The sequence below is a fragment of the Condylura cristata genome, unplaced genomic scaffold (assembly GCF_000260355.1).
Source record: "Condylura cristata isolate star-nosed mole 26May11 unplaced genomic scaffold, ConCri1.0 scaffold00030, whole genome shotgun sequence".
NCBI classification, from domain to species: Eukaryota; Metazoa; Chordata; class Mammalia; order Eulipotyphla; family Talpidae; genus Condylura; species Condylura cristata.
The window spans coordinates 19,514,838-19,528,145 of NW_004567131.1; the positions used below are offsets into that span (position 1 = coordinate 19,514,838).

At 37.2% G+C, this 13,308-nt stretch overlaps 1 protein-coding gene across 1 annotated transcript in view; it reads right to left on the reverse strand.

Moving 5' to 3' along the window:
• Positions 1-6,549: 6,549 nt before the first annotated feature.
• The window catches only part of FAM188A (family with sequence similarity 188, member A), a 53,008-nt gene continuing 46,249 nt past the window's right edge, over positions 6,550-13,308 (reverse strand). The window contains exons 12-15 of the mRNA XM_004691270.2: positions 11,584-11,656; positions 10,531-10,618; positions 8,929-9,000; positions 6,550-7,432 (exon numbers count right to left, since the gene is read on the reverse strand). Coding sequence (XP_004691327.1) covers positions 7,283-7,432; positions 8,929-9,000; positions 10,531-10,618; positions 11,584-11,656 — 383 coding nt within the window. The 3' untranslated portion in view covers positions 6,550-7,282. The remainder of the gene's footprint in view (positions 7,433-8,928; positions 9,001-10,530; positions 10,619-11,583; positions 11,657-13,308) is intronic.

Sequence of the window (13,308 nt, forward strand, 5' to 3'; positions counted from 1 at the left end):
CCGCTCAATAAGTTGGGTTAGATATACATAAGAGCTAAGTAGAAACATTAAGCAGAAAATGGGAAGAAGTGCAGAGGTCACACAAGGGGAGCTGACTTTTAAGTAGTGTCAGAGTGGACTTAGAAATGATTTGACAACAGATCTGAAGGAGGTAAGGGGATAAGCCTTGGAATATCTGGGTAAAGAGTTTTTTTTTTCACATTTTTCTTTTTAATTTTTTAAAGCAGACAAAATTTCCTATTGAAGTTAAACAAAGCTAGACTCTGCCATCAGTAGTACAGTTTACTACCAAATATTGTTCATGCTGTGTTGGTATCACAGAGAAAGAAAAGGCAATCGTAATCAGCTCTGTTGGAAAAATGGTGTAAACAAGCTGCAGATCATTGGACAGTGAAAGCAAGAAAACATTCTTTGATTCAAAACAAAATGCAAAAAACCACTAGTATTTTTGAAAAAAATAAAAATCAGGTTTATCACTAACAGTCTATTCCGTCCTTTGTAGGACAGTTGCACTGTCAACATTTTCATCAATTGGAATCTGTTGAGGTCTCTAAAGAGAATTTTTAAGACAAGGAAAGCATGTGCAAAGGCCCTGAGGCAGGCAGGTTAAAATTACACTTTAATTTGAGGAACAGCGAAGAGCCAGCTCTTTGAGCTGTGGCTAGAACACAACAGTATTTTTGCAGGGCAGTTGCAGGAAATATGAACCAACCAGATGAGAACAGCCCACGAGTGCCCGTGTTGGCCAGTATGAAAACACCTACTTTTATCCTGAATGAGATGGACAGGTACTGAATTGTTTTTGGACAGGAGAGTAACGTGATCTAAATTGCATTTTAAATAGAATTGTTCTGTCTCCTGTTAAAAATAGTGTAGTGGAACAAGGTTGGAAGCCAAGATACAATTGGGCAGTTCTTGTTTGTTTGCTTGCTTGTTGCAATAATCCAGCCAAAAGAGAAGGGTGGTTTATACTCTGTGGTACAGGGGAAGCACTGTGGTGGAGAGAAGTGGCTGGAGTTATTTTGAAGACACTATAGACAGTTTCCCTTGATGGTTTGATTGATTGGAGAGGAAAGAAATTAGGGTGATTTTAAGGTTCCTGAACTTTCAACCCACATAGTAAATCAATTTGGTATAATTTCAATTTCAAAGTCAGTGTCAATCTCATCGCCCCTACCTCCCTGCTCTGTTGGGACTCGTTACAGGCTTGAATGGCACTCTGACTGATGGATCGTGATGGGGTGGGAGCTCCGGGCAATGATGGAGGAGACGGGGAGATGTAAATGGAAAGTCTTGCACTTGTCACTTTTCCTACTTAGTCTCATTGTGTTCCCAAATGCTGCTCCCTCAAGGAGACACACGGGTGGATTCTTCAGCGTGGGTTGAGGGTCCCTTCTGCAGTTTCCTGATGTGGGATACCTGGCTCCTGATGGGCTGCAGTTCTCATGGGGCTACCTGGAGTTAATTCTAGTATCACAAACAGAAGAAATGCAGGCTGCCCGCACCATGCACCCTTCCATCCTGCTCAAGATAGCATGTTGACATAGTCCCATATCTGCTGATTGTTGAAAGTTCCCACTGCCTCCAAAAGTGTTTCCCCTGTATCTCTGTGATTTGGTTTCAAAAAAGGAGACATCCCTACCTACCATTGCCAAATGCAGTATGAAGAGCTATGCTCTCATGAATATTGCATTCCTGCAGGCAACCCAGAGACCCCAAGATCCTCCTCCTTCCTGATCCTCTTACACCAATGGGGTGGGAGGTGGTAGGGCAGTGTTGGGTGAGACAGTGTGGCATCACTGGCTTAGGTACAGGCGGCAGGGAACTGAGTGTAGAAGAAAGGTAATGATTTGCTGGGCTCCCTACCTCTGGAGAACACGGACTCCCTGCGTGTCAGCTTGTCTTCCATTTGACTGAGGGATCAGCAGGTTCTACTTGTATTTAAGACCCTTCTGTCACATAAGGGTGTATGAATTTGGGCCTTAACCTTTGGGTTTGCGGTCTCCTCAGTGCAGTGCTGTGTGAGGTGCCTTTTACCTGTGTCTGTACAGCCCCTCCAGACTGCTGTCAGTGAGGGCTGCTTTGAGTCCTGCTCTGCTAGGTGTTCCTCTTAAAATATTGAACAAGGGGGCCCTCCCTGGTGGCACAGCGGGTTAAAGCACAGCACTAAGGAGCTAAAGCCACTTCAGCATGAGTTCAATCTGCACCATTGTGGGTCACCTCAGGCAGACCGCTCCTGACCCACCTGCCCACTGCTCCCCTCAGCAGTGTACTTCAACAGTTGGCCTGTTCTGCTCCCCACTGTGTCTCTGGTGAAACCTTTCACTGGCCCTGCCCCTCTGGCTTGTACCTCAGCTCTGTATGCATAAATAAATCTTTCAAAAAATAAAGTGTTGAACATGGATATTTACATTTAACTCTCCCACCTCCCATTTGATCAACGCTCACTTACCTTCTTACTCATGTCTTAGCCACCTGGGCACCAAATCATAATTCCCCAGAGCAAGATTCTGTCCCTGGATCTCATGGATACCTGCACCAAAATTACAAAACTGCAGCCAAAGCAAAGCGACTATCCCTTCAAAAGTCGGCTCTGTATTAGGAGAGCACAGCCAGTTCCATCTAAAGTGATCTTCCCTGTTTCTTAGCCAGACGTTTTTTTTTTTTAGTTAATCTTATAACAACCTGCTGCAAATTTTACCAATCAGTTTCATTTGTGTCACCCAATATCCTAATCTAGGATCCGGTTCTAGCTAATTGAATCTTAACATGCTATTTTATTCAGCAGTCATCTTTTATCCAGGGGTTATACTACATATTGCATGTATTATAGTAACTCTTAGCCAGCAATTTAAGAGAAAAATCAGTTCATGAAATTTCCATTACTCAAGTAGGCGAGGATTATAATTAGATTACATACAAGTTCTATATTGAACAACAAATCAACATACCTCTATTGAGTCCCATAAACTATTACTAGAACTAGATATGAATATCTGGTTATTGCTTCTGAAAAAACTCAAACTTGTAAGGTCACTAACCAACTTCTGGGAAACTGCTAGTCTTTGGGAATGTGATATGGTGATTTATAGGATATATATATTTGGTTATTCAGATGAGCAAAATCTATTTCAAACAATTTGATATTCATCCATGGTTCCTGAGTCATAGCTCTCTAAATCCTTGGAATTTCCTAAGTGTTGGGAGGGATGAAGGTGTCTTCTGTTAAGTGACTTTTGGAAGCTTCCAAGTTGGTGGACTGTTTGCCAGGAGAACTAACCTTGTGATTCAAAGTTTGGAACCTTCAACTCCACCTGCTGTGCTCTGGAGAATGAAGAGGGAGGTGTTTGCATTGAGCAACAAGGCTCATGATTTAATCAATCTTGTGGATGTAATAGTCTCCCTAAAATTCCCAAGGCATGGTTCAGGGAGTTTCTAGGGTGAACATGCATTGATGCTGGAAGTAAGACACACTTGGAGAGGACACAGAAGCTCCATGTCCTTTCCACTGACTGCATCTTTGTCTGTTCGAGTTAGTTCCTTTAACAAACCAGCGATTTAGTTAGGAAAATGTTTCCTGAGCTACAGTTCCTGCAGCATAGTAACCCAACCTAAGGAAGGAGTGTGAGAATCTGATGTATAGCAAGTAACAACCTGGGCTTGCATCTGAAGTGGGGGAGCTGTAGTCACAGCTGTAACCGTGCAATCTGCCACTCTGCTGGTAGAGTGTGAGAATTGAGCTGAATTCTCCTGTCCTCTACTGTTCATTGTTTGTATGTTTGAACACCAATTGAGGGAACCTGATGAGATATAGCTCTGTCTTTTCAGTCTAGTTCCAGCTCATTGGTACATCATTCCCAGAAGGGAAGTATTTGGTTGGTCAGGACATGTCACTGCTTGGCAAGAAGGCTGACATTCACCAGTAACGACTGCTACACTAGCCACTTGTTGGGTATTTACTTTGCAACAGAAAATTCATGTAGAAGGTTTACCATAAACACAAAAGTCAATTTTTCAGGTGAAGAAAGCAAGACAGAGACTTAAGGCTATGTAACTAGAAACAGGACCCTTATTAGGGGTCTACATTCCACCCTTAGAAATGGTAACTTCTCTCTTGCAAGGAAATATTCATGATTTTGGGAATATATGGGGTAAAGATGGTATAGACTTTCTTAGGATTGTAAAAATGAGTAGATAAGACATGTTGTTATAATTAAGACTAAGTAGAAAATGTAGTAATAACAAAAAATACTTTTTTTAATTTACCCAGAGCACTGAGATTTTGAGATGGTATATTTAAGCCATTAAATTTTAACAGTATATATATTTATAGACAAAATGTTTCAATGTTACGAGACAGCTGGAAATGACTTGCATTTGCTTTACTCAAAATATTTGTGTAGAATTAGTCAAATGATTTAATGTGTAACATCAGTGTGAACTAGAAAAGTATAATTGACAGAAAATATTGCATGTTACCATTGTGATGATAGAATGAGTTACTGTTCTTCAGTGGGTATGTTTAGTATTAACTCTGACTTGGAACATGGTGAAAAAATATTTGTACTGTCAGTTATACAAAATACCATTACAATATATTTTTTCATGCTTAGATTATTGTAAGCTATATAGTCTGACGATAAATAGGGTGCCATTTAATCAATGTAGCTTTTTAAAATTAAATGGTTATTGTTACAAAATCGGACAGGTCTAACCTTGGTGGCTAGGACAGATACTTCCAAGGTACACATGGTCATTCTGGAATTCCATACTCCCATCTTCATGAGAGGTGACAAGAAAGCCCAAATGTGAATGTGTCAAAGTGCTTTGTTTAACCTCTATGTATAGAAATGCTCAGTAGGTTCTTCTGAATAAAGGAGCATCATTTCAAAAACCAAATTCACAAATACATATAAAAATATTTTGTAATTTGCCCCAAAGCAACAAGCTGTTAGGGGGACCACAAGTATTCAGAGATGAGACCAGGTACTGTGGGACCCTCTGTACTTACCTCTGCAAGGTGCCCTGTTGGGAAGTGCCCAATTCTGATCTTAGGAAGAGCTTTCTTCTAGAATTTCTCACTTAGTATTTTCAGATCATGACTGATTGTGGGTAAGTAAAAATTTGGAGAGCAAAACTGGGTAAGGGGGATTAATATATACATGTATTAAGTTTAACCTAGTATGTAATCTAGTTCAATGTTAATTGATTTCATTTACTTATCCCTTTATTGAAGTGGGTAAGTAATCTTATGGGCTTGCTGTGTATTTCTGCCTTTGGGTTTTTTAACATTTACATTTTTTAACATTTAACGCTCCTAGGCTGGATGCGTTAAGTATTCCAGATTATTTTTGTTGGTATACTGACTCCCTTGCTCCTCAAAACAGACTATCTTAAAATCAGGTTTACGTACAGCTATTTGCTATCCTTTTTGTTCCTATTGGCATGGACTACCTTCTTCATTCCTTTATTTTTAGTCTGTGTGTCTGAATAGCTGACAGAAATCTCTTGCAGGCAACAAACGAATGTATCTCATATCTTTATGCATTTATCTGTTTTTCCTTTGGATTGGGAAAAGAGCCCATCAACATTTGAGTACTGATAGTATGTACTAAGTGGCCATTTTACTATTGGCTTTTCCCCTTTATGATTATCTAAGCTTAGATTCCTTTCTCTTGTTTATTAATAGATTTTGGCTTTGTGGATTTAGTTGTGTGCTGCTTTATTTTTCTAAGCTTTTGGGGACTTTCTAGACTTTTATGGTCCGACATATAGGTGATTTTGACTCCCCCCCCCAAGCAGCTGAGAAGGTACCTGCAGTTTGGTGCAGTGTCCCACATGTATCAGTGACGGTAAGCTAAGGTCCCAAATCCAGCCGAGCCTCCAGAATGAGCAGCAGACAAGCTAGTTACATTGCGCCTGTTCAGACTCTGTGAGTAAAATGATTGTTAAGCATTGGCATTTTGCGATTATTATGTAACAATAGAACTACACATATTTATGGGCTCATTTTTTATAAGTCTATACATTTCATAATCCTATATAAATTTAGAGCCAGTTAGAATGAATTCTAGCACAATATACTTTAATCTTAGCTACTTCCAAATGTATAGAACCAAAACTATTGAAATACAGCAGCTGCAACTCAAGATTCTCCTGAAGTCATCCATAAAATCTTGTGCCATATTTTCCTTAGGTTAAAGATCTACTATATTATAATCTGTGAATATACAAGTTTACTGTTTAAAGTTCAATTCTGAAATACATGAGTGGATGCTAAAGTGTTAACTTCTAACTAAAGAGAAGTACTTCAAATTGGTAGGCAACACTGTGTTTTTGTGTACTGGCCCATACAGCTGCCAGCCAGGTTCTGGCGCCTCTGTTCGGCTGTGAGTTACAACTGTCAGGTAAGAAGGGTAGACCTTTTATTCAAGGGGTCATTTGTCTCTATCAGACATTTGTTTTATGCTGTGCTCTCACGGTTGGTGGGGAGAAAGCTTGAAAAGTACTATTTTGAGCCACTGATGTAAAAAAATGCAAGGGTACAGATAAAGAAAAAAGTGTTTATTTAAGCCATCCACTAGGATCATAATAAATAATGCAGTATACTCGTGTAACAACAGATGTCTCCATGCACTTATTACCACATTTATAAGTATACAAGAAAGCTGGCTATTGGGATAAATCTGGAAAAGTGTATTTGGCAATACAGTGAAAGTTAACAGTGTTAAGACTAGCAAACAGATGCTGATTATTTTTAAAAATATGTCTATATCTGAATAAATGGTAATATTCCCTTATAGTCCCTGTCTTTATAAGCATGCCAGAGCTACTAAGTCAACTGAAAGGATCTAGGTTAATAATTTGCCATGAAGACTTATAATGGAAACCAGATTTTAGAAAAAAACAACAAACTAACTTTTCTGCATTTCAGCATGGGGGCTGCTATCTATGGCAAGGTAGAATCATTTAGACAATAGAATGTGTGTGAATCAAATAAAACCCAACGTTTAGAAAAAGCAGTTCTAGTACTTCATATACAAGTATTATGTTTGTAATTTAATGAACCAATTATCTGACTATAAAGGTAGTGAACTTTGGTTAAAGTTTAATTTTGCTAGTAAACAGGGAAGTTCTAAAAAGAATTTAATCATATCTTCAACAGTGTGTTTGTTAATCAGTGAGTGATACCACAGTGTCGAGCTTAATGTAGCCAGTTACCAGTCTTGCATCCCTCTCTGAACATCTGCTATTACAATCTTCCTTTTATAACTTAGGGGAATTAGTTCAGGGAAGGGGAGCGATCTGTGGTCCAGAGTAATTCAATATATGGCCACTTGGTTTGGAGACAGCGTTTAATAGGAGTGTCATCTGTCTGTAGCATGGGGTCTTCAAATCCCATAACAACTGCAGTCCCTTCCACATACATGACCTGTTGAACAAAGTAAACAACTGCTTACTGATTATTGTGCAGGTAAGTTTGGAAACAGTATGATAGCAATTTTAACTACCTGACTAAGATCAAATTAAGAGAAGCAGAAGCATATGTAAATGCCACGATATAGGTTGCTTCTAATAAAAATCACTCAAGATTTGCTTAAAATGACATTGAATTACAAAACTATATATGGTAAGGTCATATAATTTTATAAGTCTTTATAGGGAACTTTAAGGTCAATTAAATTCTTTTGTATGTTTTGTTGAAATACATTCAGTTACTAACACTCATGGCTTTCAACTTTCAATAGGGAAATTTCCTATTCTGAGAGACTGTACACCAAGAATACAGGACCCACTTCAGATAAGGATCCTCACTACATTCAGGCAGCCCAGCAGCCCAGCTTGAGTATGCACAACCCACAGCCAGGAATGTTCTACTCCTTCCCTCTTAGTACTGAGTAACTTCGTCTTATGTAGTTCCTACACACTATGACGTTTCTGACCTTTGCTTAGTATGTCAGATGCTTGTCGTCAGCATGATGGAGACTTACTAGATCTAGGCAGCTTGACCAAGCAGACCAAGGACAGAATCAGGAACTCAGTTCCAATCCCTGCTCTGCCCGTGACTTGCTGTGTGAGTCATTTAATCTCCCTGTCTCAGATGCCTCATCTGTAAAATATGGATAATATTTTTACTGACCTACCTTGTAGAGATTGTGTAGGCAAATGATTACGTAAAATTTAAAAATCTAAATGAAGCACATATTAAATAGCATCCATGTTTTTTAAATTTACTTTTTATTTAATGACATTTTCTGCAGCAGGTTTTTTTTTTTTAGAAACTAAGGAAACCAGCATCAGTTTTTGAAAGTAGGCCGGTTTTTATTCCTTCTAATGTTATCTGAATAAATGTAATCATAATAGAGATGTACTTAAAGCTAGGATCTATGGAAAACGAATAAGGTAGAAAGACAAGTTAGGTCATAACTTCCTGACATGCCTGTGTCAACTGCTCATTGCAAAGCACGATGGGTAAGAGTGCAGGTTCTGAGACAGACCAACTAATTTGCAATTCCTGACTTGTGAGTTGTTTCAGTATCCTTTGGAAAATGCAGATATTCAGAGCATACTTTATCTGAACTTTCACACCACTGCCTTATAAAGTACTAAATACAACGTTCGGTAAGTGTCCTATAAAATAAGCATGAGCTGTTTGTTTTCCAGATTAAGTTATATCTACAGTCACAACATGTACATAGCTATAGTTATTTGATTACAGTGAAACTTTCTCCAAATCACTGTATGACCAGCTCTCACATATGCTGTGACTTTTTAAAATTTAATAGGCACTAAATGATACTTAAAACGTTTTCCATCTCAGCTGCAATCCCCGAGGACTTCCCATCACCAATTCACCCTACTGTGACAGGTCTGTGGGCATCAAACATTGTTAACTTCTTTTATCAACCCAAATAGATGTTATCATACCTTTTCATTATAATTTGATTGTTTCAGTCCATTGTAGTGGTAGACAGTAAAAGACTCTGGACCCCTGGAGCCCTATTATAAATAAAGTATCAGTAAATTGTTAGCAACTGAGAATAATGCAAATTTCTTAAATCCTTATTCTGACCATATAGTTAATTCCTAAAACCTGAATGAATTGAATTTTATTAGGGCTTCGGACATCACAACAGCTATACTACACTTGCAGAAAAACTGATGATCAAGTTTACATCTTCTCTTAGCTTCAAAGCACCTAACGACTGTCCCAGTGATTTTCCTAAGGGTCCGTGGGCCTAATTGCTACAAGGTTGGATGTGACGGTAGGGCATCTCACCCCCAGAAGACCTGCGGGCAGTTGCGGCTTCATTAGCTCCAAGGGGAAGGATGAGACAAGGTAGTGTCAGGGGCCCCTAAAGTTACCTTCTGAATAGATGCTCGCTACTTCAGTTCCACTGGGTTACTATGATTTGCACCAAGAATCTGAAAATGCAGGATCTATCTTTTCACTCTTCTCTCCCGTTACTCACCTTCTTATTCATTTACTAAGACTTGGCTTAAAATCTTTAACATTCTCCTTTACTACACTACTTGGGGTGTTTAAACTAATCACTGTTTTAAAACTTAATTTTAGAATATATCACATACTACAGTAACTGGTTATAACATAGTTGAATATTTATATTCCTCTCGCTAACACTAGCATAAAATACTGAAATTACTGCTGCACAACACTACCTTCTGCTGTAGAGAGCTTGTTTCTGGGACGAGGTAACCTGCACTGGATTCTTTAATCAGACACTAGTTGTAGAACCTTAAGCAGTTTTCTCACTTTCAGATCCTTGGTTTCCTTTTTGCCAAATGAGTAATTTACAAGACAAAATATCTGGTGCATATACATTTATATATAAATGTAGCTACTTCAGCTAACATAATTTCTTTATATATAAGATATGGTATTTCTAAAACAGTGGTAACTATTTTAATGTTTATATTTTCTAAGATTTCTAAAATATCCTGAGGCAGTCTTGAAGCACATAGAAGTACAATGAATATTACTGCCTTGAGAAGTTTGAAATGCTGTAATTAAACATTTACACACCTTGGATTCTGTTTTCAGTAAGAGCACATTGGTTTGTCAAAGACATAGTTGTAACTGAAGATTACTAAGGGTAGCATATTCTTGCTCACTGAGCTCTTAGAGCCCCCAATATGGAACAGAACAGCTCCACCACCCTATTTTTTTTTTTTTTTACTCAATCAAAATTCTCCTGGAACTTGTTTTACTAGTAGGAGTTTCTCACTATGTAGAAGCGCCTTTTCTACTAAGGAAACAAATACATCCAAAATAGGTTGAACTTGAATTTTTCTTAACTCCACATCCTCTGAATATTATCCTTTAAAAAAGCAGTCTTGCTTTCATGAGTTTGTGCACTATCACCTTACTCTACAATGTCTGACCACATGTTCTAGTCTCTCTGTATGGGAAAGTATTTACTTTCTTAGTCTGTGGGTTCAAACATGAAAGATGCTAAAACAATTACATTCCAATAGTACAAAACAAAAATATTTTTTTTCCTTTGTTACCTGATCAGGAAAAAATTCTTGAAGAAAGGGACCCAGTAAGATGATTCCTAATCCTTCTGGATCTAATTTATTCTTCATGAGATTTATACTATAGGGAAGGCAAAAAAGAAAAACAGTGGTTATGAATGGAATAAAACTTACTTTTCTTTATCCTAAGAGCTGTTCATGACACATACCCAGGAATGACATCTAATTTGCCAAAACCTGGTTATTTTTAAACCACAGTAATCTGTTACTATTTAGAATTTAGATGATGACTTTGAAATATTGCTCCTTATTAGGGAAAGTAACTTAAAAAATGAGGCTTGTAATGCAGTCTGATAATCAAGTGAGGCACTTAAGTTTATTTTAAGCCTAAGTAGAAAAAGAAACTACATCAAAAACCAGGATTACATGCAATAAAAACATCTAAAAATTTAGCTGTCAATAAAACGCAGTGTGGAGGCTTAAAATTCTTAGGCAGTATAACTGGAAGGTTGACTAGATTGTCTCTAGTCAAACCAGTTCATGAAAGTATAATGAATGGCAGGTTATACGCCCTGTAACTACTGTATTCTCTAGGGCTACACTGTTTTTTTGGACTACATCAGTATGTTCAAAAGGAAAATAATTGAAAAATGTATTTACATTTAATGGAGACCATGACACAATGTTAACGTTTGGCAATAATAAAAAGTACAGTCATTTAGAAATGTGCCAAAAGTCAGAGGCCTACTAGTTACTGAACCAGGATAACTGGTTCAATATATATAACCAGTATCATTATATAGACATGTCACTACTTCCACTGAAGGTACTTAAAGACATGCATAAATGATGTTTCAGTGGAAAAAAAAAATTAAAGTTATAGAAAAAGCAGGAACAGAAGAGTAATGAAGCTTATTTTGCCAAGCCTCCCCTATAATAGGGATGTCTCATTTCTTAAATCTTGGCTGTATATAATGTGCTGTGCTTTTATAAATATGCAGGTTTAAATGAAAACAAAGGCCAAAATGTTGACAAACTAAGTTGAACAGAATAGATAATATTTTCTTCCTATTGTATTTTCCTTACTATTCAGGATCTGAAACAAGGTCCAGTGCTTTCATCACATCTTCTAGAAGTGAATCAGGTATGAATCCATTATCTATAGAAAAGTAGTGGAAACATTTTGGAATTAGCTTACTTATTAAGATAGGCGCTATCTTAGATAATAGCTTTTTTGGGGGCAGACAAAGATTTACTTGTAAGATTTCTAATAAAAAGTAACCATAAGACTTTCGATAAATGGAATTTAAATGTTCATATTGCTTAAGAAATCCAAGTAAAATAACCCTTTACTAGGCACGTGCTGTTTATATGTAACTTTCTGAAAGAATGGTACTGATCAATGTTAATGACCCACTGTTAGATAAGTGATATGATAAATATAAGACTGAAGAAAGGCACAAAACTGATGCAATAGAACAGAACACCAAACAAGCTGGTAGTCTGAAATCATAGTACTCTTAAACTTGTTTATGTTTTAAATGTACAATGCAAAACCTTTTTCAGGGAATAGATAATAAAGATCTTGCTGTGGAGAATAAGATGGCCAAACCCTGTATCTATAAACAAACTACAGACAGAATTGTAGTTGTCCTTTCCATCTGTGGTATGTACACTATCTTGATAGACAAAATAAGCTGCAAGTTCATGAAAGGGTCTTTTCCTAAACTTCATAAGCAAAGACTTACCAAGTTTTACAAAGATTGGTCTTACCTAAAGGCTAAAAATCATGAGTAATTGAAAGTCATTTCAAGTTTGTCAATTACCAATAATTTAAGTTTTAGGGAATAAAAAAGAACTTGATACATGTGAACAGCCAAGTTGTATAAACGTATTTTTGATGAGTTCAAACACTGGGAAAAACATTTTTCTTAGTTAAGTCACAGCTAAAACCCCAGCATTTCCAAACATAAAACAAGTGTTTATAGAACAGTTAAAATGATCTGCATAGGTTTCTGTTCATCATCAGCACTGATTAACATTTACTAGAACCCTAAAATGCAGCTTCTACCCCTGGAAATTACATAAAGATGTACCAACAATGGACACAGTAAAATAGCCTTATTAACTCACATGCTCAAACCTAAATATTGCAACACATTGTTAATTTGTTATATATCCTGTATATATTTAATGTATGAATACATTCTACAATGTAAATACTAAATATGTAACTGCATTTAGTACATTTCAAAGCTAAAAATTGTATATATCTCAATAGCACAAAGATTTTTTAATCATTCCTATTTACTAGGACAAATATTTTAGAAAAAAATATAATCATCAAGCTAAAAGCACATTAAACCTACATCAGCTAGCATGTAGCCCACCAATTCCTTAGAGAATATGGAAATGAAGATACATGGTGATAAGATGTCAATACCAACAATAAAGGAAATGTGAGAGTATAGTTAACTAGTCAAGCACTAAAAAAAAAAAAAAAACTTGAATCCATTTGTAAACACGAATATAAAATGGGACCTCTAGAGGGGAATATGAGGCATGGAGGGCCCCAGGCTCCTGATGTCAAGCAGCCAAACAAAGTATTTGGTTTGTGCCCAGAGGCCAAGTGTAATGGAGAACAAAAACTGGCAAGAAAGTAATTGCCTGCCTTTAACAACTATTTCATAATTGTGAAGAAATAAGAGTTGGACTTTAAAAAGAAAGATGTACCAATTCTAACTATCCTTTCCGGGAAAGTCTGATGCTGTGGGAAAAAGCAACAGCAGCCACTCAGAATTCACAGGCACG